General features: G+C 45.9%; 1 protein-coding gene across 6 annotated transcripts in view; it reads left to right on the top strand.

Annotated features, from left to right (window-relative positions):
* Nucleotides 1-19,996, top strand: part of ST6GAL1 (ST6 beta-galactoside alpha-2,6-sialyltransferase 1) — a 40,625-nt gene extending 20,629 nt beyond the window's left edge. For 3 of the 6 annotated variants that reach the window (XM_029963690.1, XM_018083158.2, XM_018083159.1), the window contains 6 exons: nucleotides 4,258-4,385; nucleotides 5,488-6,157; nucleotides 9,477-9,574; nucleotides 14,832-14,933; nucleotides 16,159-16,333; nucleotides 18,526-19,996. In XM_029963690.1, coding sequence (XP_029819550.1) covers nucleotides 4,371-4,385; nucleotides 5,488-6,157; nucleotides 9,477-9,574; nucleotides 14,832-14,933; nucleotides 16,159-16,333; nucleotides 18,526-18,767 — 1,302 coding nt within the window. In that variant the 5' untranslated portion in view covers nucleotides 4,258-4,370 and the 3' untranslated portion in view covers nucleotides 18,768-19,996. Of the gene's footprint in view, nucleotides 1-1,223; nucleotides 1,429-2,502; nucleotides 2,734-4,257; nucleotides 4,386-5,487; nucleotides 6,158-9,476; nucleotides 9,575-14,831; nucleotides 14,934-16,158; nucleotides 16,334-18,525 lie in introns of those variants that run through there. The other 3 variants (XM_008930168.2, XM_018083160.1, XM_018083161.1) reach the window with 3 other exon arrangements.
* Nucleotides 19,997-24,506: the final 4,510 nt, after the last annotated feature.

Here is a 24,506-nt window from a genome sequence, read left to right as displayed (position 1 = left end):
CCTACACCTCCATGTCTTCCCTCTTTTCCACACACTTTTATGGAAACTAATTCAGCCTCTGCTACCAGCCACTGCTCTTTTCAGAGGTGCTGTACAGAGGGTGCTGGATGAAGGAAAGGGTTAGCACTGAGAATGTACAAAAACAATGTAAAGGTGTAGTTGAAGTATAAAATGTTCATATAGGAGAGCATAAAAACATTCAAAAATACACCAGCAAAAGCTAGGGGCAAAACTTTCTTCTTGTTCAGGCATGGCACAGTTGTGGGTACAGATGGAAATGCATAAATGAAGGAAATCTGGAAAGAAACGCAAGTGCTCTAAGTTTAAATATGAAATCATTATCACGTTATCTAAAAAAAGGTTGAGGAACAACTTGCTAAAGTAAAAAGCTTTCGTGCATAGATCAGACACATGGAAACTGCATGTAAATGATGCTGATGTACGAATGACAGGACCAAGGAGAGGTGCAGTAGACCAGGTAGATGTGATTGCTGCATATGCCCATCCCCAGGGGTATCTCAAATCATTGCTTAAATTAAAGGTTTTATTGGACGTGATTGCATTTCAGAAAGACTCTGGTGGGATTCATTACTTCAGACCAGTAATCATAATAACTAACACCTGTAAAATATTTTAAGAATTAATGAAGAGGTCTCATCTGTTTGCAGAAGTTGCATTTCAAATCTATCTGCCTGTTTCCTCTTCTCTCATTTTCAGAAGTTGGTGAGCATGGAGAGAGGGAAGTCTTGAAAATTCAAGGTTTTGGTGTGATTGCTCACCAAGAGCCTCAGTAAAAAAAACACTATAAGCTGTTGTGGGATGAGAAAGTCCCTGTCCTTGATTAGTGACTGCCTTAGAAGGTTGGAAAGCAAGTGGTCAGTTTTCACAACATCACAGAAGTCCCCAAGAGATTTTCTCTGAGATCCCCACTGTTGAGCAGTGGTAATGGATCTGCAGAGGAGAGGAGGGAAGGGTAGGGATACAGGTTTGGCTGACTTTGTCTCCTTGAGGCTGCTGGGACCGGGCAAAACACGGAGCAGCTGCAGAGGGGTCTTGATCCTAGGTGGCTGGGCAGCACAGCAGCAAAGGAAACCTGTGCCAGCAGGGATAAGATAATGCTCTTTAGTTGTGTTGACTCCTCCCCTCTATCCTGCACCAGGGACAACTCTGTGAGTCACTGCTGCTTGCAAAATATCCTGAAGTCATTGCCGACAGCGACAGCATAGAGACGAGGGCTCAGGAGTGGTCAGGAAGGGAAATGGAAGGGGAGGAAGTTTCCAAGGGAGAACAAAGCAGCCCTGTTGTTGTGTTGTGGCTGGACCATGTGGTCCAGAGAGCATGTCCAGCGGGGGTGTCCCGGTGTCCCTGCCTTGAGGGATGGTCATGTCCTGCTAGTTCTTCTGGGGAAGTTGACCGAGAGAGTCCAAGGTATGGAAAAACTGCTGCTCAAGGAGGGATTGGAACAAGTGGGATTCAGTCTGAAAAAGCCACGAGTGGGCAATGGAGGGTGTTAGCAGAGGTGGTGCAACCATGAAGGATGTGTGGAAAATGAAGGCAGGAGTTTCCCGTCAGTGGGATTGAGTTTTCTGGTGTGAGGTGGAGAGAGGAGGGGTTGTGTCTGCACTTTGTACCATTGCAGAGGTCATTGCCTCGGGCTGTTTGGGAAATATGAGTGCTTTCAAGAACTAATTAAACAAATGTGCAGAGGATGGGCATCGGTACAGCTGATGACACAACTTTTGGGAAGCTGTGCGCATTTACTGGAAGAGAAATATATTCATACCTTTGTTCCATAGTCGTGGTTTCTCTGTGTGTCTGCTGTTGGACACAATAGGAGATAGGTAAGGCTTGATAAACCTTTTGTTTATGAGATAAAGACAGTTCTGTTAGCATTTTTAGGGTAAATCTGCTGTGAAATGGGGATTGCGGAGTGTTCTCTGCTGTGACATTGCTGCATCAGGCTCTGGGTTTCAAAAAGGCAGCAATTTGTTTAAGGTTTTTTATAGGTCTGGGGAAATTTTTTTGTCCTTTCTTTCCTTGTACTCATAGCTGACACTTTGTGCTTTGTGTAGGTGATAAGCTTCCATCACCTCCACAAAAGCACCTTTGTACTGACTGCTGCCATACACAACTGCACACAAGTGGCTTATCTAAAGGTGTGGAAAGAGAGCGCCACTTGTGGGCTATCCTGCTTTGTCTGGAAGAGCAGGTGCCTTCCCTCTCCACAGAAGACGTTTAGTGGCGGAATGCTTGAAAGGGACCTGATGTTAGAGCACTGCTTGTGCCAATAAAATAAAACCATATCATGTGAAGTAGTAGTAATAATTAAACTGAATCCATGGGGAACAGAAGGAAATGTTGTGGCTCTGCTGTGTACTTGCTTGCAGACCCTCCTTTGCCAGCTTGCAAATCAAAGCAAGCAATACGTCAAAGTTCACATTGCAGCAGCACACAGTCATCAGAGGCAGGGATCATCCTGTACAGAGTGACTCAAAGGTGAGCTTTCCAGGTTCCTCTGTGTGGCCCAGGAAGGAGAGGAGATATTGGGACTTGGGCATCCTGTCCTGTGCAGCCGCGGGAGGAGTGTCCCAGCAGGAACTTGCAGTGAGCTGTGAGGTTGTTTCACTGCGATGAACCCGCCACCTTTCTAGATGATTCTAATGTAGGAAGCCAAAGCTGACGGTTGCTGAGTTGTGCCTGCTGTCACCTCCACCTGGAAATCCGTCGAGAGAGGTTTGTGAAGTCCAAAGCAGGGCAGAGCCCTCCAGGGCGTGGAGCAGAGAGAGCTCCACTCTGCAGGGTGGTAGGCACCTGAGCACCTTCTACGGTGTTGATGCTCTGTCCTGCCTGCACAGAAGCTCTGGGTTGAGTTTCCTGGAAGCCTCACCAAATAGAGGCTGGGGGCTGCATGAGGGAGGCATCTCAGGGTCTTGTACTAAGCTGACACTGGACAGCTCTATTTCCGTGTATGTCTCATTGGGAAACGTTGCTGTGTGCATGTAGTTCGCCTGCAGAACCTCTGAGAGCATGAGGGTGACTCAGTGGTGCTTTCCCTATTAGCCAGTGGCTTTTGCAGTCCCTGCCTTTGTGTGCCTTCTGTTCTAGATGGCACCGGGCAGACCCCAAGTGAGCTGGCCCTCCAGGGTCCCCAGCTGTGGAGGGCATGGCGGCGGGAGGCAGGGCTGAGAGTGTCTTGCAGAGCCCATGGCAGGAGAGGAACCACAAACAGTGTGGAGAACCTCATGCTAAGTCCTTGCAGAAGAGAGCACAAGGATGTCCTGCATCCCCTCCTGATTCCCCCCTTCCTCAGACTGCTGGACCTCTGCATCTGAAACATACTGGCCAAAAAGGCTTCAGCGTGCCTTTCTAGCACATTTGTACTCAGACAAATGAGGAGTTATACAGCGTGTCAGGGCAGCGGAAATAACTTCAACAAAAGCTAGAATTACTTATGTTTCTTGGATCTTTTTGTTGTTGTTGTTTAAGAACTGGAGGTGGAACAGTGTTTGCTTTTTCACTGTGGAGTGCTCTATAAAAAAAAAATTTGAGTTCCTTAATAAAGTTAAAATATAAATAGTCAACATTAGGATGCTTTAATAATTTAGTATTTAGTATGTGAAGGGTAGTGTTTGTAATTTAGCTTATGTGGCATTGTACTGACTCAGAGTTCCTGCAAAAGCAAGCTACTTCTTGTTTTCTGTAATACTGTGAAATCTTCCTTTCTCTTGCTGCATTTCCTTGATAGTAAAGTCTAAAATAGATTTATCTATTTTGTGAAGACGTATGGATTAAGATACATGTTATAAAGCAACTTTCATACGTCTTGCTCCAGAAAAGCAGGGTCTTCTCTGCAAGAGTGCATGAATTGCTCAAAAATAGGCAGTAGAATGTTCCTCTGGGAAGAGTTAGCTTCATCTTTCTTTTCCCCTGTTCACTGCATTAATCAAGTTATTTCCTTCAATGTATTATGGGTGTATCCCCTGCTCAGAGTCTTTTCCACGGGAGAAGGCTGTTGGTCTGGTTGGGACCATAGAGCAGGCAGTCTGTGAACTGGTTCCTGCTTTAGCTGAGAGCAGGATGTCCATTTTGAGTGGACAAAAGGCTTATGTGGTGTTAATGTGTTTGCTGCTGGCCCTTCCAGGCCTTGGTAAGAGCTTTTTTTGGGACCACAGGGCTTATCTGAGGAAACACTTGCTCACCCCTAGAAATTTGAGGCTCTGCCTTAACAGGTTTTCTTTTTTTCCTCTTTTTCTGCAGGTGTTTCTTGAACTCTTCAGTGCACCACAGAACTGTTGTGTTTTGGGATATTCTGCTTAAGCCTTCAGAAGAAAATCTGCCAAGAGCCAAAAATGACTTGAGTTGGAAAGCTGATGCTTTTTCCACGGGTACTGTGGTGGTAGCTCAGTAGCATCTCAACAGGATGGTGTAGCACTGTTTGCTTTCAGCAGGTTGCTCAGTGAGGAAGTTGCCGCCCTTGCCTCTCTGGGATGGCAGTGGTGACTTGCATGTGTTTGTCTCCTGAGGACCTTGTGCCTCTGTGCTGCTCCCATGTTTTTGGATGCATGCTGGAGGCAGCCACGTAGGGAAATGAGCACCTGCTCTCCTGCCTTCTCTGGTCCTGTGTGCTGCTCATGAGGTGTTTATGCCTCAGCATGTTTCGTACACCCACCCCTTGTACTGCCTGGGTTGAGCTACCTTTTGGGCAGTCCTCCTGTTGGATTCCCCCTTTTATGGTGGGAGCTGGAGGTGTCTGCTAGAGCGAGGCAACACAGAAGAGGAAAGGCAGTGCTGTACAACAAAGTCTGGTTCTGCTTCCTCCAGAAGTAACTTTGCTGGAGTAATGTTTATCGAAGCGTGTTTATGAGCCCAAACATGCCTCAAACCTTACTGGGGCTTCATTGGCTCCCATCAGCTGTTTAGTAAGGTTTGATGTTGGGAAGTGCACTCAGCCCACCAGAGGCTTGCAGCAGTTCCCTGTGAAGTTACCAAATGTGTGAGTACCAGGCTGGTGAAGCTCCTGGGGCTCATGAACTCACAGACTTTTTTTTTTCCCAGTTATATGCTTTATTATGTGTTTATTAGCATTCAAGCTTATGGTCGAGTAAAAAACTCATTTCTGGAAATTCATTTGGTGTAATTTGGCTATTGATTGGCAGGGACGAAAGATGAAGGAAGGCAAAGTGGAGACTTACCCCATTGCTAGTATAATACTGGTGGTGTTAACGTTGGCTGTCACTTGTGGTAGGGAATAGAAAAAAGGTTTGAGTGGCAGTGGCCTCAGATCACCATTACATAGCATGTGATGGCTGATAGCCAGCTCAGATCTTTCTTTTTGGTGTTTGAGGTGGTGGACTTTGAAATGAGATCTTTAAACAGCTTGAAATTTTAGAATTACTTTGTTGTCCCTCTCCCCTCCTGTTGCTTGCACACTGATATTTATGACTTTATATATATGCAGCCCTGACTGAGCTGCGTTCCTTTTTGCAGGACCAGCTTCCAGTGGACCATTTGGATGCACCGTACACTATGGTTCACATCAATGTGTTGAAAAAATTAATGTGTGTTCTTGTGGTGATACTGGTAGCACTGACAGTTTGCCTGTGGAGAGAGACAAGAAGAAGCTACTACAATCCTTTCAAGATTGAGAACGATGATTTGCAGGGTCACAGGAGTTCAGAAAAATGGAACACTGTTAAATCACAAGGCCTCTTCCGTGAAGCAGCCAGCGAGTTGGGTCAGGTATCCAAAACATGGCTTGGTACCCAAAACAAACCAAAAGGCAGCATCTCTGAAACAGCGGAAAAGTCCAAGAAAGCAGCAACCTCTGTGAAGGTATGGGATAAGGACAGTTCATCCAAAAATCTCATCCCCAGGCTGCAGAAGGTCAGAAAAAACTACCTGGCCATGAACAAGTACAATGTGACTTACAGTGGGAAGAGGAACACTGCTAAGCTCAGCCCGGAGAAGCTGCTGTGCCAGCTGCGGGACAGGGTCAATGTGACCATGATACAGGGGTCAGATGGTCCTTTTGGTGCCTCTGAATGGCAGCAATACCTACCAGGGAAGAGCCTCAGTGAAACAGTGGGCCACCTGGGTCGCTGTGCTGTCGTGTCCTCAGCTGGGTCTCTGAAATCATCTCATCTGGGACAAGAGATAGGTTGGTATCTTTCTGTTAGCATAAAGCCAAATATCATTGTTTTATAAATTATGCTGAATAGAAGTAAGCTACTGTCATGCTCTTACCAATAAATCTCTGTTGTGGTCAAAAGATGTTTAGAATAAGTTGAAATATTGTCCTTCAACTTCTTCTAAAGTCAGTTAACATTTCAGCCTAGGAGATGGGAATAATAGGTAGTTCTATTCTAGCTAGTCCTTTCAATTTCCATGATTGTGTTGGCATGACTAGAGGATAGCACTAGTACTGGATACCAGAGAGAGGTCTTGGTTCCACAAGTGTTAGTTTTTTGAGAGGATTTGGAGTGGGTTGAGTAATGCTCATTGAACAGTCAATGGTCAGAAAAACTTTCATCGAGAAAAATTTTGTCAGAGAAGAAATAAAAGAAAACACCAAAGGGGAAAAAAAACCACTGGACACAGCCCTGAGCAGTGTGTGTTGAGCTGAGGGGCTGGGTACAGACAGTCTTCAGAGGTCACTTCCAGCCTCAAGGATGCTATAATTCTGCTCAAGGCTTTACAAAGGTGGCACTACTGTATTCTGAGCCGTAAGACAGTGGCTGAATTTGAATGGCCAAGAAGACTTTACAGGGCTTTGTTTTATCTCTTTAGGCAAAGTTTGGTGACGCTTTGCAGTCTTATCTGATCGTATTTATCTGAAGTTAATGCATTAATAAATGCTGAATCATTGGTCTTGTACTGTGGATTATAAGGAAGCATGTTTTGATACCAAAGCATTTTTGGTCTTTACAAAAGCAGCATGAAGGGGAAACCAGGTCTTCAGCCTTCACCTTGGGGTATTGTGCCTGCAGTTCCCTAAGCTTGCTTTGTTATTTTTTGTTTGAAGCTCAGTTAAGATTCTCACTTTGCAGAACTGTTGCTTCGCTGAAGGAGAAGTTTTAAAGCCTGGGAGTTTTCTCTCAAGTGGAAATTGTTTGCAGGCTTTGGTGTATTCGTAAGTTTTCTGTTGAATCAGATTCCTTTGGCCTGCACTAAGCTGCACTTCTGAAACAAGTAGGTGGGTAGATTTTAATGCATTTTTCACGGACAACTTGGCAATCATAGTCTCTGGATGCTCATGCGAGAGACAGTGTTTTGTTCTGGTACTTGCTCAGAAGTTCTCCCTCAAACTTGTCTGTGCTTCAAAGAACAGGTGGAAAGGAGCTAGAGGAAGGCTGGACAACTGGAAGTGTGTTAAAATGCTATTAAAAATGCAGTGAACACCCTCCCCAGCACAGCTGGGACGCAGAGTCCAAAGGTGTCTCTATTAGGCTCCAGGATACTGATAGAACTGCTTTCTCCCCTGTGGGGAGACCCTCTGAGGATGTGAGTGTGATGTTTATGGAGTGTTGAGGTGCAGTCAATACAGTGCTGGATTCAGTGCCAGAGCAGCCAAGTGCTCTGGCTGTGGCACAGCTGAGCGGACGTCAGATGTGCAAAGCCATTTCATTGTTCCTACAGCCTGTCCCTGAGCCTGTCTCAGAGCTGAAGCACTGGCTTGTTCCAGATCACAAGGAATGGATGCTGGGGAGGTCACTGAGTACTGCTTGAGGCAAATCCATTAACCCCTGCTGGTGTTCCTGCCTTGTGTTCCTCACGCCTGGGTCACCTTTGTGCTTGGTCGTCTCTGCAAGGGCTTCTGCAGAGTTTGGGGCACTTGCAGCCTTGAGCTGGGCAGGGTGAATGTTAAGGATTCAGGAGCATTCAGAGTATTTATGTAAGGTTTTTTCACAGTTTTGGCTGGATTTATTTCCATGTAGGAAAAGTCATGGGTTTATTGGAGGAAGTTGTCAAAAAGGTACTAAATCTTACAGGCTTAAAATTAAGCATTTGCGTAGATGAGCACAATGGATTGCTGAGTTATTATTCCAGGAACTATGTGTTCTGTGTAAGCACATTAAGATATCAAATGAGCAATTAGTCACTGTAAGGAAGGCTGGCAGAGTAGAACAGGGAGAAGCTTGTAAACAACTGGCTTGTGTCTTACTGGGCTCTTGGTGTTACTGGAGGTTATAAGATGCCACTGAAAAATCTGATATGAGAGATACCACATGTAGCACAACCACCTGGAGACAGCCAGCTACTCTGCCTGAGCTGTCACCAAACACACTTTTAAAATGTGAACTCGGGGCAGAATAATGCTTAGTGTCTGGCTGAAGTTATAGGGGGAAATTACAACCTGTATTGCATTGATGCAAGGTAGGACATGGAGTTATGGGTCTGTCGTGGTAACTACAGAGGCACTTCTCAGCATGGATATGTTTTTTTCCTGGAACATCACCTTTCACAGTTTTGGGTGTTGCTTTGGAAGGGCTCTTAAAGATCCACTTCTTGAGAATAAAGAAGCTGAGAAACTAGTCTTTGCTGACAGTAATTGCTGATCCTCCAGCATTGCTTATGAAAACACCCCTATTTTCAAGAAAATGATCTCAAAAAGACCTGGTTCTGGACCAGGTGAGCCCTTCTGCCCTGCCTGGGAACTTGGCAATTCCCCAGGGACCCTGACTGCAGGTGCTGTGAGCTGTGGTCATGTGACCTCAGTGTGAAGGCAGGGGAGTTGGTCCTGCTTCTCTAATGTGAAAGATTTCCTATCCAAATCCAACCACGAGGCATGGAGAAGTCAGGGTGATGGGCAGGAGCACCCTCCATGCCACAGCAGCCTTGCTCCATGGTGTTACAGGAGCTGTGCCAAGGCAGAGGAGGGTGCTGAAGGAATGCTGTGCTATCTTAAGAGATGATGCCAGCAGAGGAAAATGCAGTGAATCCCAAGGCGTGTAACAAGCTACGCCTGTTTAAATGCACAGCAGTGGATTTATTTCTGTAATGTGGGAGGTGTGCTGGCAGGCTAAGGTCAGCTTCACTTTCCACTGTGGCTGTTATACAGATTTCTCAGGCCGGTCAACCTCCAGTCTGCAAGAGAGGTTGCTGGCTTGCCATTACTTTCCATTTCCTTAGTATGCAGCCAGCCACGTGATAAATTAATAGTCTGTCTCCTGGTAAAGTGGAAGGAAGCAGAGGGAGGGAGATACTGTACTCCTCCATGCAGAGCAAATGCTGGAATTGTGCTCTCAGCCTGCCAGTGGGTTGTACTTTTAAAAAGTGGGGGTTTTTAAAGTATATTGATCATGAAGTTTGAGCCACAGCTTCCTCCAAAGAATCTGGCTCGCTACTTCCAGTTGTTACATGGAAAACCAGGGACTAGGCAGATTGTATTAGAAGTACAGGTGCATAACATGTTATGTGTCTCTGTCACTCAAAAACCAGTTGCTAGCTCACAGGTTTTCGCTGTGTTTCGCTTTCAGACAGCCACGATGCTGTCTTGCGGTTCAATGGGGCTCCCATCAAGGGCTTTCAAGATGACGTGGGGCAGAAGACAACAATCCGTCTTGTCAATTCCCAGGTGAGTCTGAACAACATGTGCCCAATGGGCCAAGCACGACAGAGCTGCATTGTCTGGGAGCTGAGCAGCAGGCTGAACTAGCAGCATCCAGGGGACTTCTGGGCTCATCTGCTGCTGGGAGGTCTTTAAAAAGAAGTTGGGGGAACAGGGCCATCCCTCTGATTCCTCGTGGCCCTAGCAGAAAGCTTTAAGATGGGAATGTTTCCCCTTGGAAATGGGGGACAGTTGGTAAATCTGAGGTGACTGGAGTGACCCTAGCTCATGCTAGGGAACCTGTAGTATCCTGCTTGCAATTTTCAGCAGGCACAAGGTAATTTGGGTTTTGTCTTGGCTTGAAGCCTCTGTGTTAGCACAGGAAGGCCAGCTACAAGCTGCTGCTCTGCCTTCAAAGCAAGGGGCAGGAGCAGCACCACAGCTCACCTAATGCAGCTCAGCAGAGAGAGGTCTGCCGAGAGAGGAGTTGTGCTTGCCCCAGAGATGGGTATGAAGAATGAAGGGAGTTTATTTGGCTTTTAATAAAATAAGTGTTTCTTTACTGCCTAGCAATGCCACAGATTCTGTAGATAACACATTAACCAGTGCTGCTAAATGGCTGAAGACATTTGGCAGAGGACACACCTTTAAAGCTGTAGTCTGTGCACAGCCAAGAGAGGGATGGGCTCTGGTGGGTGAGTCGGAGGGTCCGGGATTTCACTGCAGAGCATGGCAGAAAATGCTTTAATTGCAAGGCATTGCTTATGGAGTTACATTTTCCCTGCGGTGCGGGCCCGGCTGGCCCCGGGCGATCGCGGCGGCGCGGCCCGGCCCCGGGCAGTGGGGCCCAGCCCTGGGCGCGGAAAGGAGCGAGAGAATGGGAGCTTCGCCTGTGCGGACAGTGCCATCGTGGGAGATGAGAGGGGAGCCCTGGAACACAGAGAAGAGAAGGACAACTCTAAACCTGGGCAGATGGAGCTCATCAGCCCTGTAAGGCCATCCATCTAAGAGAAGGTCACCCTAAACAAACCTACGACCTGAGGACCTCGCTGCCACCGTCCAAGCTCGCTCGGCCCCGGCAGATGAACCTTAGGATTAAAGGGTGGGCTCAGTTCAGCACACACTGTGTCTCACCTAAAAAATCCATTGCGCAGACTCAAAGGCCTTACCCACATTTGCAAAGCCCTGTATCTCCAGCGCGCTTGTAACAAATGTGGGTAGAGACCTTTCCCAAATCTTCGTTCGCGAAGACTGGCCATGATGATGACATTTTCCCTGACTCTGTGAGAGCTCTTTCTAGGTATGAGGCTGTCCCTCTCCTGGTTGCCTTTGGCTGTCAGTAGTCTGTGAAGCAGACTCTCCAGGGTTAGGAGCGTGTCTAGCAGTGTATTGGCCCATGCACGAGCAGAGGGAGACCCTTGCTGCTGTAGGTACATCTCAGTGTGTTTGCACCCTTCTTCCATACAGCTGTTACCCTTCATGTTTGCCCCTTTTGGGGGGAGAAATTTTCAGGTGTAGACATGCAGAGGGAAAACAAAGTCACAGTAGTGTGTGTTGGTGAGGTAACGGAATGAGGCAGTAAAATGCCGAACAGGCCAGTACTCATTGGTAAAAGACCTGCTGTGGCACTGCAGCACCTCCTCACCCTGCAAGAGGAGGAGGAGGTTCTAGGCACATGAAGACTGAGGGGCTGGGAGAGGGAGAGATGAGGGACTTTGTAATCCAGAACCAAAAAGGCAGGTTTTTTTTTCCTTACCCCAAAGGTAAGATTTTTAGGCTGGAAGGTTTCTCATCTGCTCCTGTGTGAGGAGTCCATGGGAGCTGCTGTGTAATGAGGTTTGAAGTTTCTCAAAACAGCAGCAGGAACTTGGCCATCTGTTCCAAAGGCAAGACATGCAGCTGGTGTGTTTGCGTAGTTCATTTTGTATGTCTTTTTTGTTCTTGCTTCTCTTGTGAATGCTGTTGCCACCTCTTTCTGCTCTTGGATCTTGCTTCTCCACTTCCTGGTGTGCTCTGTGCTGCTGCTTGCTGCATCTTGATGCCCTTGTGTTAACATCCCCAGTTAGATGTGGGACAGTTTGTCCTTCCTGAACCAGTCGGGTTTAGAAGACATATCTGGCTGCTCACATCCTCCTTATGCCCTGTTTGACATCTCTTTTTTTTTTTTTATCTTTCCTTTCTGTGTGTATTTTTATACGAATGTCAGATAGGTGTTATCACTTAAGCAAACTTTCCCTAGAGGTTGTGGTCATTGCCAAGCTGACAGTGATAAAAAGAGAAAACATGTACATGAGCTGTGGGATATCAGAATTATCAGCACAGGGAGGAGGGGATCTGTGTAGTTGTACAGCTTAATATGACTCTTCATGTGCAGTCTCTTACTTTGGACCAAGTGTAGTTATAGCCATGGCATTATAGTATTTCTGTTCTCCATGTGGATCAGCCTGCAGTCATGGGTGACATTCCCTCTGAGTGGAGGCACTAGCTTAGAAAAATTCAGTTACAGGGAGAACAATATTGTTGCAGTTTTTAGAGGTGAAAGTTAACTCAAAATGCAGCGTAGATCTGGCTGCTGACCAGGGCAAAAGATATGAGTAGTGCAGGAGCCTCTCATCTGGGCTTTATGAACTGAGCATCTCTAATTGCAGTCCCTGTTATCTTCAGGGATCACCGGATTGAAAGCCTGATTTTCTGATGTGTTTATTCGCACTTTTAGTGCTGTTCAGTGCTGTTCTAGTCTTGGTGACATCATTTAAACTTTCTTGTGAGTGGGGTTGCCTGATCACATTCTGTTTTCAGCTTACTGGGCCTTGCCCAGAGCTCCTGCAGGCATCACATAGTGGCTGGAGAAGCTGTAGTTTGTTCTTGTTCTGGGATTGGCTTTTCTTATGTTATTTCTTGGCCTTTCTGGGAAAAGGGATGAGATTGTGGCTTGGCTGCTTTTATTTTGGCTCTTACTATCGATCGATCAATCCTTTCCCAAAAGGAAGGAAATGGGATTTCCTGAATCTGATCTGTCAGAACTAGCCTGTATTGAGTAGCATCCCTTTGGCACGCATGGCCAGGGGCCCTAAGTTGCTTAGTAATTATTTTAGGGTATTTTTCTGTAATTTGCATTACATATCTGAGGGTGGATGGTTATAACAGTAGAGTGGGGTATCTTCTACATCTGTGCAGATAGGGAAAGGTTAATAGATTTGATACTGGCAGGAGGGGGAGACAGTTGCGATCCCCAGATCTGAGGATAAGCTTGTAGGTCCACAAGTTTGGAGTTGTTTTAAATAAAGAATTTATTCAACATTGCCTTGCTTTTTTTCTTAGACCTTGACTGGTTCATCAGCGGTGCTGCCTTTCATGGCTTGTTTTCCTGCAGTCTTACACAAGGCATCGATTTGCCCTGGGAAAGCAGCACATCTTGCAAAAACAAGGGCTGAAGTGTGTGCGAGGGGAGTGCCAATGTCACTGTGGAGGACACAGCTCTTTCCTGCAGAGCTGACCAAGGACCAGAGTTCCTCGTTCCTCCCAGTTCTTGTTTACAGTTCTCCTGGACTGACTTCTCGCTGTCATAGAGAGCACTCTCTTCTTTGGCTGCCTGTGCTGTTACTGGCACTAATGAGTCTGCAGGGAGGAAGAGAAAGCATAGAACACATCGGTGGAATGGGGGAAGATTGCGATGGGAAAGGGGATCGTGTTTAGATTACAGGACATTGACTGTGGAAGCCGGAAAGAAGGAAATCATTGTGATATCGTCAATAAATGTACCAAGAGAGTAGGGGCTGTATTAGCAAGATACTGCTTAAACTGTGAACTGGCTGAAGAACAAATTAACTAGGAAATCAGTAGATCAGTTAACTAATTAGGATCAAAAATATGGGCAAGACAAGTAAATAATGTAGCAATTTAAATGAATTTAACTACTTAGAAAGAATCAGTCACTATCAGTATTAAACACAACAAATAGGCACTAAAGTATCTGGGGAACCAGATTTCCCCAGCAAACGGGTTAAGTGACCAAGAGTTAACAAGTAGTGCCAAGACCCAGCCATGGGGTGTGAGGAAGGACACAGCAAACAGCTTGTGGCTGTGGAGGTGCTCCCCACCTGGTTTCTTATCCCTTTGCTTTTGTGCCTATTGCAGCTCGTTCTGTGTCTCTGCCAACTCACATGGCTTTGCTTGGCTGACCCTTGCTTTCTCTGATACTCAGTCTCTCAAACCCTCCTTTTGTGGGTGCTGCATCAGAGAAGTTCCTGAAAAATTTCTAGCCTTTAAATAGAAACAATGGAATGAAAATGAAGTGTCCGTGTTCCTTGCCCTATCACTGTCCGGTTGCAGTGCTCCATCCCGCTCGTACCCAGCTGAGGGGATGGCTGGTACCAACCTCTGTGCCCCTCCTTGCCTCTGGTGTCCACAGGCTGCAGGCAGATGTTCACACCTGCAGCATTGCACGCTCCAGCTCACAAGCGGCCTAGATATTTTAGCTGCTGTAAGGAAAGGAAGCCGGGCAGCACACGTGGTCAAGGCCAAGCTTTAATCCTGCAGAGTTATGAACAGATGCGAGGAAACCCTTTTTGCTTTTGAAATAAATCATATCTGGGCTAGCTGGCGTGTCCTTTTGCTCTGGTTACGGGGACAGCTAGGCAGGCTGCTGGGGCAGCCAGGATGCTCAAGGACTAATTGGCTGGCTCATAATTAGGTCTGTGGAGAAAATCAGGACAAATGGAAGCTGATTTCTGTGATTATGATTTATGATTACATTGTTTACAAGCTGTGCCTGTACAGATGATGGCTTTGGGTGGGAAGGACAGGAGATGAATTGTTTAATTCTGATTGTTTGCTTTGTGCTGCAGACCTGAGTTACCCTCAGGTGTACCAAACAGTTGTTGTGTCCAGGGTATAGAGAGAACTTCTCTGTTTGAAGATTGCCTTCTCATTGTTGCTCTCAGAAGATTCAAACCTCCTTTGCCTAAGTTGGACTCCCCTGCTCTGGAGAAGCATAGAGAGCTTGGTGTGAGGCTGGGTTGGACAGGGGTGCCATGGTCTCTCATCTCCTCCACTGGTGGTCTCACAGCTGAGCCCTGGCTGTTGGAGTTCCTGCTGCTCAGAAGAAACCACCCACCTGCAGGCCTTTTTTTTTTTTTTTTTTTTTTTTTTTGCACACAGTGGGGAATGCTCAGTAACCAACAGTGGCGTGGCTGTGACTGTTTTCAGGTGTCTTTTACTGCTTGGCTGCCCACTCATTCTGACAACATACTGTATATCATTGCTTTTGTTGTTGTTATTCAAGCTTGTCACTGTTGAAGAGAAGCAGTTCCTGAGGGAAGCGCTATATAACACTGGAATTTTAATTGTCTGGGATCCAGCACCTTATCATGCAGAAATTCATGAGGTAAGGCTGAGTTTTCTGTAAATAAAATCAGATTCATATACTTTGAAGTGCCTCGGTTAACCCACTTCCTGCTAACATGGGCAGTCACTCCTTTGAAGGCCATTGTTTTTTACCTCTTTATTATTGTGGATGTATCTGTGTGTACTTCTGAGAACACCCCATGCATGAGTGCTCCTATGAAAACACTTGCCTGTTCCTGATCCCTGTGAAGGGCATCAGGCCAAGTGTAACCTCTACTTTCCCATGGACTAATGCCACAGGGAAGAGATCACTGGTGGCTGCAGCAGTTAGAGGATGATCTGTTCTTTCTGACAGTTACTCTAAGATTTGCTGCTGGTTGATGCTTGGATATTTCGAGCACCAGTGAGACATGAGATATGCTTGATGCATTATGAATGGATTAGGAAACCCTCTGAAGATCTTAGCAAATGTCTCCTCTCTGTGTCAGCAAGGCTGTCATGAGTGGGTGTTGCAATCCCTCTAGCACTCACTTTTGATTTTGAGTACAAAAGAGCATTATTTGATAAGTGATGAGCTTTGGAGACTCGTGGTCAAAGCAGGTAGAAGTGAACAGTCCATTCTTTACTCTTATTTAGAGCTCTATCTGTAACTGAAAGGTCTTTGCCTTCCTTTCTCTGGACTGCATTTCCTGTTTTGTCACTGATGTTTATTCCTGTGTCTAGTCTCACGGCTCCAGGTGGCATAAGGGGGTATGTACAGCATGTTTAAGAGTCAGTAAAACCAGGATGGGATATTTGTAGCGTGGGAAAAAAAAATCTCAAAATGATTTAGAAAAACCCCATAAACCATTCCTAAGTGTTTTTACTGAAAGGAGAAGATTTAGGATGCAAATCAGCTCTGCCTGGTTTGGGAGGCTGTGCTGAGAACACTTGCCTGCAGAATAGGATGCTTTGTACTGCAACACTGAGAAGGATTGGGGTCTGTAACATTTAAGGCAGAGTTCTCAATATCATCTGCTATTGGGAGGTACAGAAGGAAATTATACAAGATGCTGATCTCATTTAATGGTCCTTCACTGAGATTTGCTTTTTCCCTGCTCTGTTCACTGAGTCAAGTCACCGCAGTGACCCAAGGGTTGCAGCTCAGGGTGTGCAGGTGTAGCAGGACCTTTTACCCAGCATCAGCAGGTTCACTCATCCTTGTTTCCTGTTGGTTACAGGAAAACGGGCCAGAAATAGTCTGACTTCTTGTTTCTGTTTTGCAGTGGTACAGAAAACCAGACTACAACTTTTTTGAAAGCTATAAGGCGTATCGTAGAACACATCCAGAGCAGCCCTTCTATATCCTGAATCCAAAAATGCAGTGGCAACTCTGGGACATTCTGCAGGAGAATTCCCTGGAGCATATTCAGCCTAATCCACCGTCATCAGGAATGCTTGGTAAGATAATCACCCTCTAAACTTCTGATTCAATTTGCAGGCAGGAACTCTCCAGGATGCCTTTTTACAAAGACAACTACAAATCTATGGTGCTTATCAGAGTTGTTTTTACAGTGTTTGTCTTATGCCAAAATTTAAGCTTCCTGTCTTTAAAGTAGCAGCGCAGTTGCACTACAGTAAGTGGTTTGCAGCACTCCTCTGAAACAGCAGTTACAAACATAGCCCAGTTCCACATGGAAACAGGAGGGCAGATTGCAACATTGGGATGATCTCTAGGATTTCTAGCTTCTAGTGCCAGAGCAGTTCCCACGGGGTGTGAGAGGAAGGATATGGTTCCTGCAGGCTCAGATCTTGTCAGGCAAATAACTCTGGTTACTGCAGATGAATTCTGAGTGCTAGCCTGTTCATCCTTTATATATATAATATATATATATATATATATAAATGATTTCTTGAGGGGCTGGGGATGGTCAGACTAAACAGTTGCCCTGAAAAGTTCAGTGATGTTCCCCCTTATGCAGCATGCTAACTTCTTGCTCGTCAGCATGCTAAATTGTTGCGGGTCCGAAGGGAAGAGGGGACAGCACACGAGGAAGGGTGCAAGCAGACTTGTTTATTCAGGCGTGTGCCCCATTCTTAACCGTCCCGCCAGGGAAAGGGGGCAGAACATCGGGTGGGCTATCAGACAGACAAATGGGGGAGCAAATCAGAACAGGGCACAGGCAAAACGGGGAGGAGGAAGCCTGGGCATGTGCAGTTGTGCACTGTGTAGCATGAATACAGTGAAACCACATAATAACAGTAAAGTCCATATGAAAGTCCTACCAATTGCTGTATGCTTTTCTCCATGCCTGGAACGGTTCCCATCTTGAATCTTGCTTCTCTACACTAAATTCTGTCTCTCAGCGAAGGAGCTCATTTTACATTCTGCTGTTGCAAAGGTTTTCCTACTTAGTGGAAAGCAGATCTCATGACCAGATGAATAAAAAGGAGTGAACCTCTGGGAAAGCTCACGTGTATTTGAAATCACACAAGACCTATAGTCTTGTTTGCCATGGAATGTCCAACTGCTGTGCTTCCACCCTTTGTCTGCTCCTGTCTCTGCTCCCATCACTGCTGGGGCAGAGGCACCTTTCTGTCTCTGTGTAAACAGAGTCACTTCATATTTTTGCCAGGTCCAGCAGCTATTAAATGATTGCTGGGATATGTGCAGAATAACTGTGTAACAGCATAATTGATGACTTCAGCAACAAAATTGTTAGCAGGCACCAGGCCACACCAGGCAATTTCTCTGTGGCTTAACTTGGGGCCAAGTTACCTGCTTTGTAAAGCAAATCACCTCGCCAAATTCGGGGGCATAGATGAGTTCTAGTTTCCAACTCTAGCTTCTCTGAAAGGTCTAAGTGTGATTGAAAGTTGTAATTTGAAAAAGTGGTTGAAAATGTGTTTAAAATGTGCCTTAGGTAAATGAGTGGTTTCACATATGGGTTCTTTTAATGTCTTGCAATCCGTGTTCCTCTGATCGTGCAGAGTCCTTGATATCTCAGATACTGCGTGAATTTCTGTGATGTTGTACACTGGTTGTGATTCCCTGGTATATTCTTGCACTTCGAAGAAAAGTAGCCAGCAGCTATGGCTTACGTCTGATCTGGCCGAAAAGTCTTCAGGCTGTGCCCAGTGTGATGTCCTCGAGTAGTTCCTGTGCCTGTCAGAAGACACAGGAGGGCAGCACCGCTCTGCTGCGGGGACCCTGAGGAGCAGAGGCTGCTGAGGTCTCCCTGAGCATATCCCACCACCATTCATATTCCCTGCATTCCCTGGAGGCAGGTGGGGAAAAGATGAAAATCTCATCCCTGCTTATTCAAGCAGCTAAGTGTAGTGCATGCTTGGCAGACACCCAAGTTTCCATGAAGGTCATTGAGAATGGTAGCACTCTTAAAAATTGGCCTTTTAGCAGGTCTGTCACTGTAAACAATCCGCTGTGATCACATCGATCGCACACTTCGCAAGGGAGAGCTTCAGAAGACATCCCTGATCTGACCAGATTTGTTTGCTCCCCCTCTACTCTGAATGTCCCAAAAGGAAACCCTTCCCCTTGGAGCTGGATGCTCCTTGCTGCCTGCCTGTCTTGCTCGAGTGTTTAATTGGTTCTCTGGGCTGATGTGGGCTGTCTGCCTTCCATCCTTCCCCAGGCATTGTGATCATGATGACGCTCTGTGATGAGGTGGACGTGTACGAATTCCTCCCTTCCAAGCGGCAGACGGACATTTGCCACTACTACCAGAAGTTTCACGACCACGCCTGCACCATGGGAGCTTACCACCCTCTGCTCTTCGAGAAGAACCTGGTGAAGCACATGAACCAGGGCACAGATGAGGACATCTATACTCATGGGAAAGCCACCCTGCCCGGCTTCCGAAAAGTGCGTTGCTAATGGATTGGTGTTTAGTTTTCCTTGACTGTCAAAGCACTTTTTAAATCAGGGTTGTCAGATTTGTTAGGTCTAAGCACTGGTGTGTTTTGACAGCTCTTCCATGTAGCAGCGCTTGCTCTTAGGACTTCGTTGACCAGCTCTGTGAGGTGGTGTTAACTCACTGTGGTACATCCACACTATATCTGCATGAGTCACTGCAATAAATTCACTCCCAGTGGAGCCAGGCTCATGCAGTGGGTGGATACCTCTGTCTGCCTCTCAGCCCATGATGGTGTGGGGGAGGTGCAGGAGAGGCTTTCTGAGCAGAGATTGCACAAGTTGGGATCAAATGGTGAATACAGTTTGGTTTGCTTAAAAAGGGTTATGACAGCCAAAAACCTGGTCCATTGGGAAACAAGAGAAATAATTTAAAATTTGTTCCCATAGTCCTAGGAGCTCTTCAGAGCAGGACTGATCTATGGAAGTGCTGTCAAGCTGTGTACTGATAAGCTAAATTCCTTGTCCAAAATATTTCATTTTATAAATAGTTTGTAAAATTACCTTGACAACTTCCTTCTGAATTGTAAGACTTCTAAAACCACTCAGGTGACATTTTTGGCCAAGGAAGAGGGAGGCAATTCACAATTCAGTGATTCTTACAAGACTTTTAAATCTTGTTACTTTTTAAAAAATAATTTAAAATAAATTTTAGTGAACAATTACTTCTCCAGTACAGTGTTGGGCTTGGTACAGAAGAACCCTTATTTTAGAAATGTTTTGGGGAAGATGCTCCAAGGCACACATGGGAGAGCTCACTGGAAGTCAGTACCTCTTTCCAGCTGTCTGCTGCTGTACCTTTGCAATTGTTGGCAAATTACTTCCTGTCCCCAGTAACAAATACCACAGAGCTGCTTCTAGATGAGTTCCGGTCTTCTGCAAGCTACCAGAAGGAATCTCTCAGCTGCTGTGTGCTTTTCTGAGTAGGTGGGGAGCAGATTTACTACTTCCATGCTTCATGAGGTGTGAGGAGGGAGAGTGTGCTCTGCTTCTCATGCTGAAACAGGCAGAACTGAGAAGGGCAGCTTTTTCCTGCTCCAGGGGACTCCTGTGGCAGCATGATGGAAGTAGTAGCTGTGCAATCTCTTGTATGTTGGTGAGAACACCTTCCCTGTCTCCTGTACTGGTGTGTTTCATCAGGTCTGTAAAGAAAGCTTTTTCTTCTCCTGTTTTGAATAAATCCTGTGAAGTCATTGGCCTGTTTTTGCCTTGGTGAAACCGGTGTAAATATCTTTGCTCCATGACCCTGGGGATTTGCACTAGCCTTGCACCAGTGCAGGCAGAACTGGGAGGGAGCTGCTCCCCTACTCATTCCAATGAGCCCATGGCTCTTGCCCTGCTGGTGAGAGGGCCACTGCAGAGCTGTTCCTTCAGCTCAGAGCCTGGCTCTCTGCACCCCCATCTCTTGGGATGCATTGGGTCTGTCAGTGCTTAACAAATTGTATGGCATATATGTAGGGAAAAAAGTTCAGGTCCTGGCACTACTACTCAGGAGTGCTAGGGCAGGAATGCTGTGAAGGCAGTTGTGTCTTGTTAAACATTCCTTTTCCCTGTGAGAGGAGAGAGCTTATGGGGGAAAAGCCATAAGGGTTTTTTTGGGAGAGCTGCAGCAACCTCTCCCCATCACCACTGTTAGTTTCTAACAGTCCTAACTCTGGCCTTTGGATCAAGGGAGTGTCTGCCACAGCAATTTGCCTTCTTAGTATGTGTTTAGTTGAGACTTGAATACCTTTAGACTCTCTTCCTACATTGTCTCATTTGACATTTCCCACCATGTTATTTTCCCCGAGCATCCACCCTGGGGAGATCAGCCCAGCCACCCTCTTCGGCTCGGGCTGTGGAACTGATGGATAGCACGTAGCTTCTGGGAAGCCAGAACAATCTGCCCGCTGGTCACCTGGGGATCCCCAAACCACCTGCTCCTCTACAGGGCTCCTGCAAGAAGACAAAATGTCAGACAGGCTCTCCAGGGTCTCTCAGAACCCTCTGTTATTTATGGCAATAGTCTTGCACTGGGCATGGAATTTCAAATGTGGTGGTAACAGTTTTAGCTACATCCAGTGTGTGATTCACTTACAGTCTAAACACACTTTTAAGGAATTATGACAGAGCTTAAAATAAGCCAGTTTTAACCATCTTTTTTTCCCCTCTTTTTGGCTGCCTAGATCCCAATCTAATATAAATTGCAAGTGATGGCAAGTCTGGTATTTAGAAGAGCCAGGTGTAAGTTAGTGGGCAGTAACAGCTAGACTGTAACAAAAGCCTCATCCCTCCTGCAGCCTAACCACTTGCAGAGTGAACAACTCTCTCCATGTAGAAAACAGGAAGAGGGCAACACTGCCCTTTCCAGTTACCTGCTGAAGGGCTAAGAACTAGGAAAAATTCTCCTTAATTACATGAGAAGGGTGGAAAACATTTCCAGCTGGAAACTGTTTTTTCCACTTTGCCTTTTTAGAGAGCCAGGAACATGGGTGGGGAGAGGTTTTCTGGTGAGCAGAGACCAGACGAGGCAAGTGCTGCTGCCAGGGGGTCATGGTTGGATGAGGAAATAATTGGGTGATTTAAAGCAATGAAAATATGTTACCGACAGAGGAACACTGGACTTCATTGTCTTTAAAGGAGATTTTTCATTGTCTGGGCTAACAAAGGGGCCTGTGGGTTTTTATGGTTTGCTTTCACTAAAGACAAGGGGAGAAAAGTCCCAGAAATTCAAGCTGTTCCCACCTGAGTCAACACGCCTGTCCTCACCTCCCTAAGAAGAATGGAGTGGGTGAGTGAGAACTAGATCTGACAACCAGTGTATCAAGTGATAGTTAAAAAAATACATGCTGGCACTTCCTGGAGAGAAACACAAGCTGCCCCAGCCACACATTCCTTTGGTTTTGTGCATGCACCCAACTGAAGGTGTAGGAACAGTAAGATGGCTCATTCTCTGCTCTATACTGTGAAGTCTGACACTCTTGCCCAGCACTGTAGGTGCTTGTTTTCACTTGTGAATCGTACCAGCCTGGCAGGGAAACTGCATTATTTGCTTCAGGTGATGATACAAAGCACAGTGTGGAAGCATCAGGCTTCATGCTGGAGCAGATAATTTGTGTGCATGGCCATATACATCTTAGTTCATATCCCTGTGCATTTATAGAAGAGATGAAAGTGAGGAAGATCTTGTGGAGGTGTGGATATGTTAGCTGGCGTCCTGGGAAGGGGGCTGCCTGCAGTGACTCTACTCAGCAAGGGATCACCTGGAGCTCATGAGCTCCCTGGAGAATGCTGGGAGCAAGCTGGGACCCAGCTGGCTTTGTGCCTCACTCCAGGTTTCAAGAAGGAGCTACAGATCAGTACTCCCTTTCGAAGACAGAACTTTCAAGGAAGAGGATGTTCTTGCTTCTAGCTTGTCTTTAAAGTGCAGATGAAGGTAAAGTTGTAAATGTCTCTGTCTGCAAATAGCTGCTTCTCTTTTTGACCTAAACTCAGTGAGCTGTTCAGCAGTCTTGTCTTGTGAAAGGTATGGAAAATGGCTTCAACACACAGAACCATGACTGGTCATCCTGGTAACGCAATGGAGGGAGATCTGATGTCTCTTGGAATTGGTAGCACACAGCTCATGCCATGCACAACTTGTCTGCAGTTCTGGAGGTGGGTATGGAGGGCTTCTTTCAGGGGATTGTGCCAGACAGCACCCTCACAGCATCTCCACTGAGAAAGGAAGTAGCCCTTGTGGGAGCCAGCTTTGGAACCCCTCATCTTCCATCGAAGTCCTGTGAAATACTTCCCTCTGTAGGTAAGTGGCTCCTGCTGCTACTTATCCTCCAGGACACAACCCGAGGATGTTTGTGTCTCCAAGTTTTGCATGAGTTTGTATGTGCTCGCTGGCCTAAACTCAGCTTGCAACTTCATGTGTGATCCAGGGAGAATTTAATCTTAATTGCATTCTTTTGACAGGCGAGTCAAACTTGAAGCTTAGCACTCTACCATTAATTTCAGTGTACAGTGTACAATGAAGAAAACTGATTTGGGGATTTCAGCAATGAGCATTTGAAAAAAAAAAAATTCCTATGTTTTGGGAAGATACAGGGATGTTTGCAAAGCAGAATGGAAGATGAACAAGGAAAATCTGACCTTGGAGATGGTTTGAAAAAGTGTATGTCTAGTGCACTTTATTCTAAATAATCCTCTGAAAGCCAGAGAAGGGCAGGAGTGGAGGGAGTGAACTGAAAGCAGTTTGGTTTGGAGTAACTTCTGGCAGGAGGGAGACCTCTTTGAGCAGAACAGACACTTCCCAGGGAGCTTGGCTTGCTGTCTCTGTGCCAGCTCTGGATGTGCTGCTGGTTTTGGAGGTCAGTGTGCATGGAAAGCTGTCCTTATTGGAACAAAACCAACTTGGAATGTCTTTATTTCCATTCATGCAGTATCTTGCAGTGTTCTTCCTCTCTGGCCCTGGTATCCTTTACAAAAGCAATGGCGAGGTGCTTCCATGAGCCAACGCCAATTCAAACCTGTGACAAACCCGTCTTCAGCAGGCACTGATGGCCATTCTACACGTCAGAAAAAGTTAAAATTTTAGCATGGGGATGAGTAGTTTACAGTTTCAAGGAATTCTAAAACCTCTGTACAGGAGACCCTCAGAAGGAGGGTCCTTCTAAGAAGGTGATTAAATCAGCCAAGCTTTTGCTAATCCTGCTCCAGAATGGCTCTGCTATGTGTTATCACCTGTTCCAAGCCTCAGTAATTCACACTGAGCCCTCCACGGGTGCTTACCTTGTACTACTCCAGTGATGCTGAAATGCCTTGGGCCATTTCAGGTCTATAAACCCAACCTGTCAAAATGTGGAAAAACTGAGTTAAAGACTAAAATGAAATGCAGGGCCCTGGATGGTGAAAGCGGTACCAGCATTTGTAGCACTCGTTTCCTTTCCCGGAATAAAATAAAATATGTGTGAAAGTAGGCTGTATTTCATTAAAAGCCAGTTTTGGATACACCCAGCAGCATAAAAATAGGAAAATTGAGTTACATGCTCAGTATGTGCTTTATATATTACAAAATAACTGTAATTTATCGTGCCTGAAGTGTTACATGAACACTAATCTTAACAAGTATATGGAGGGGGAACTTCCTTGGCTTTCTCCTGCTTGGCTGAGTGATTCACACCCATTCAGAAATGCTGAATAACTGCATTACCACTTAAAACACTTCTAAAAAACAGAACCTGATCTTTAACTGAGATAAATCAATGAAATATCGTACCTTCAAGGAAGCTGTAAATCATTTTCATGAACTGAGAATCTGTTTCCCCTCTCAGTTGCCTATAGTTTTCTCAGGTATCTTCACAGACATTATCTGATTCTCTCTTGGTTTACCAAAGATATATTAAAGACCCACATTTCTTAAGAAAATATGTGTGAGGGGGCATTTGCACTTGAATTTAGGAAGGAGGCTGAGCAAACAGTTATGGCTGGACCTCCTGTGCCTGGGACAGAGTGCAAAGCAGTTTGTTGCTGGGGGAACGGAGTTTTCTAGAGAATTTAGAAGATGATGTCTTGTACCAGCTGCTGGTTCAAGGTTATTTGTATGGGTTGTGGGCACTGGGACTGAAGCTGAAGAATTTAAAGGAAATTACAAAGAAATCTTGTTTATTTGTTAGGACTGAGATGCTCAAAGCAGTTTGGATGAGAAGCAACTCAATCTTGTTGAAGTAGGACTGT

Source organism: Manacus vitellinus, unplaced genomic scaffold (genome assembly GCF_001715985.3).
Source record: "Manacus vitellinus isolate BGI_N305 unplaced genomic scaffold, ASM171598v3 scaffold_60_pilon, whole genome shotgun sequence".
NCBI lineage: Eukaryota > Metazoa > Chordata > Aves > Passeriformes > Pipridae > Manacus > Manacus vitellinus.
This window is presented reverse-complemented; position numbering and strand designations above follow the sequence as displayed.